The 2944-nt window shown below is 51.0% G+C and overlaps 1 protein-coding gene across 1 annotated transcript; it reads left to right on the forward strand.

Annotated features, from left to right (window-relative positions):
* Positions 1-1892: 1892 nt before the first annotated feature.
* Positions 1893-2740, forward strand: Sfta2 (surfactant associated 2). The gene is made up of 3 exons (XM_021185722.1): positions 1893-2104; positions 2314-2402; positions 2543-2740. Exons 1-3 carry the CDS (start codon positions 1957-1959, stop codon positions 2627-2629), a joined length of 324 nt encoding a protein of 107 aa, XP_021041381.1. The 5' UTR covers positions 1893-1956; the 3' UTR covers positions 2630-2740.
* Positions 2741-2944: the final 204 nt, after the last annotated feature.

A 2944-nucleotide genomic window follows, 5' to 3' on the forward strand; every position in this document is an offset into this window, starting at 1 on the left:
CAGATGGTTGTGAGCCACCATGTGGTTGCTGGGAATTGAACTCAGGACCTCTGGAAGAGCAGTCAGTGCTCTTAACTGCTGAGCCATCTCTCCAGACCATCCTCATAGCTTTAGACAGCCCCACTTCTGTGTTGTTTTTTTTTTTTTTTTCTCTTCCCTTTTGGTATTTCTATGTGTGAGAAAAAGGTGATCAGAGACACCAGGTCCCTTCCTGCAGTAGGGGTCTAGAGGTAGTGTCAGTCCCACTCGGTGACTGACAGCTCACTTCCCACTATTCTGTGGGTCAGGAAAACCTCTGACCCCAAGAAGCCCTCTGTTGAAAGTGGTCCCACTGAGGGAGGGTGACTGAGACACAGGAGCCTGGGAAGGAGCCATTTGGGAACAGTCAAAGAGGAAGACAGACGCTCTCAGCCATTTTGGCTCAATACCTCATGAGCACTGCTGGCTGGCAGCCTAATGGTGGCAATGTCAGGGGTTACAGCAGCATCCCAAACCCATCTCCCTCAGAACTGGCAAGTCTGAGAGATTAAAAAAAAATAATTAAAAAAAAAGGGTAGGATGGGCCAATCATGGGGCCTGGGGGACAGCCGCCCAGCTCTTGGCTCTCACCATGTGACGATCCAGGACAGAGCAAGAGCAACAGAGATTAACAGTAGGTGGCTTGCTCAGCACTATCAGTACTTCACATGTATGTGCTTCACCTGTATGTGCTTCATGTGTGTGCATCATATGTATGTGCTTCACGTATGTGTGCTTCACATGTAACGTACTCATATGAGGTAGAGGCTAGCACTCCCACTTCCCCCATGGCTCAGCTATCTCTGTGAAGAGTATGCCCACATCACCAGACGGCAGTAGTGGTCAGCATCTACCACACATAGGTACTGTTTAGAAATATGGTCGAAGGGCTGGAGAGATGGCTCAGTGGTTAAGAGCATCAACTGCTCTTCCGAAGGTCATGAGTTCAAATCCCAGCAACCATATGATGGCTCACAACTGTCTGTAATGAGCTCTGATGCTCTCTTCTGGGGTGTCTGAAGACAGCTACATTGTTACTTATATATAATAAATAAAGAAATCTTTAAAAAAAAAAAGAAATATGGTCAAATCTAGGTGGTGCTGGCTCACAACTTTAATCCCAGCGTTCCAGAGGCAGAGGCAGGAGGATTTTTGTGAGTTCTGGGCCAGCCTGATCTACAGAGCGAGTTCCAGGACAGCAAAGGCTACACAGAGAAACCCTGTCTTGAAACAAAACAATAAGAATTATTATTGAGCTCAAAGTGTTTGCCATACAAGCGTGAGGGCCTGAGTTCATCTCTAACACTCAGGTAAAAGGTCTGGCATCAGGGCTGGAGAGATGGCTCAGGTGGTCAAGAGCTCTTGTTGATCTTCCAAAGGACGCGGGTTCAATTCTCAGCACGGGTTCATAACCGTGATCATTTGCAGATCTGGTTCAGGGGATCTGATGCTTGCTTCTGGCCTCTGTGAACACTGCACACGTGTGGTGCTCATACATACAAGCAGGCACAACACTCACCCACAGAAAATAAAAATAAAATCTCAAAGATGGAAGCTCCTCACTGCCCGAAAAGCCACTGAGGCTGGGGGACGTTAAGACATCCCTTGGCTGCAGAAGGAGCTGGGCCTCATCCACCCCTCCCTTGGGGCCCACATTCCAGCGCCCTTCCCTGTCAGGAATGACCACAGCTAGGAACAGTTAATCATTAATCCGTCAAGAACCTCTAAAGGACCCAGGCTTAGGTGGGGCCCAGATACCTGCAGGAGGCCCCCGCCCCACTTTGTTCCTGCCTCTTTTTCAAGCACTTTCTCCTGGAGGTCTGAAGCACACTGGGGGTGGGGTGTACCCTCCAAATTGCCCAGGATTTAGTGAGTGGCCCTCTCCAGGGTCATAGGAAGTGCTCTGGGGAAACTGGAAAATCCAGTTGCCATGTTCTCATGGTGCCCCCAACACTGGTGCTAAGGACCCAGGGTAAAGAGATCCCATTTCCACATCTCTTCTGGCACTGGAGACGTGGGGTAGCCACCATGGAGTCTTTGATGCGCCTCTTCCTCCTCCTGGCCCTCCTCAGCAGCTCACAGGCAGGTGAGGCTGGAGGGTGGACAGCTAGATCCCTGGCGTGAACAGGGGAGAGAAGGAGAGGCGATTCCTTAGTTCCCAGTCCTGTTCTGGGAGTTGATGAGACAGCAGTGGAGGAAAGGGAGTCTGGAAGGGATATGGAACATGTGTGCCCCCGAGGAAGGGGTAACATGGCCCTGACTTTAGGGTCCTGAGCCACGTTCTTGGGTTCCCAGGGCCAAAGGTGACTTTGCAGGTAAAGCTGACCGAGGCTTTTCAGGCCAAGACCTCCCAGATCTCCAGCGCTCTGGACATGCTCCAAAAGGTAGTTTTTAGGTTGCGGAGTAGCAGTGGTACTGCATGCTTCTCTGGGTGCCTGCAGGTCTCTGCTGGGGGCTGGCTGAGTGGAGTAGGGAGTGGGGTACCATCTTAGACCTCATCCTCGGATCATTTTTTGTTCCCCAGATCTGCCTCCTCCTCCACCTGCCATCAGGGACCAATGTCACCCTTCTTCACAAAGGACCACCACACTTCCTTACTTGCAGAGCCTGAAAGCAGCTGGAGCCTGTGTGGGCCTGGAGCAGTCAGATTTTGGAAGTGAACACTCCTTGACCTAGCAGGCTCCTGCCCTGCTGCAAGCTAATAAACGTGGAATTCAGTGATTCGTTCAGTGTGTCCGGTGCGTCCGTGAGCACAGGGCAGACCAAAAGGGAACTGCATGCCAGGGTCTCGGACTGATTCTCCTGTTCACTGAGCAGGGATGACAACCGACTCTCCCTCTACACCACAGAGGCCTGGGATATAATTGAAGTAACTCCAGACAGATTGACAGACAAAAAGACAGACATACATGTGCGCACACACACA

Source organism: Mus caroli, chromosome 17 (genome assembly GCF_900094665.2).
Source record: "Mus caroli chromosome 17, CAROLI_EIJ_v1.1, whole genome shotgun sequence".
Taxonomy (NCBI): domain Eukaryota; kingdom Metazoa; phylum Chordata; class Mammalia; order Rodentia; family Muridae; genus Mus; species Mus caroli.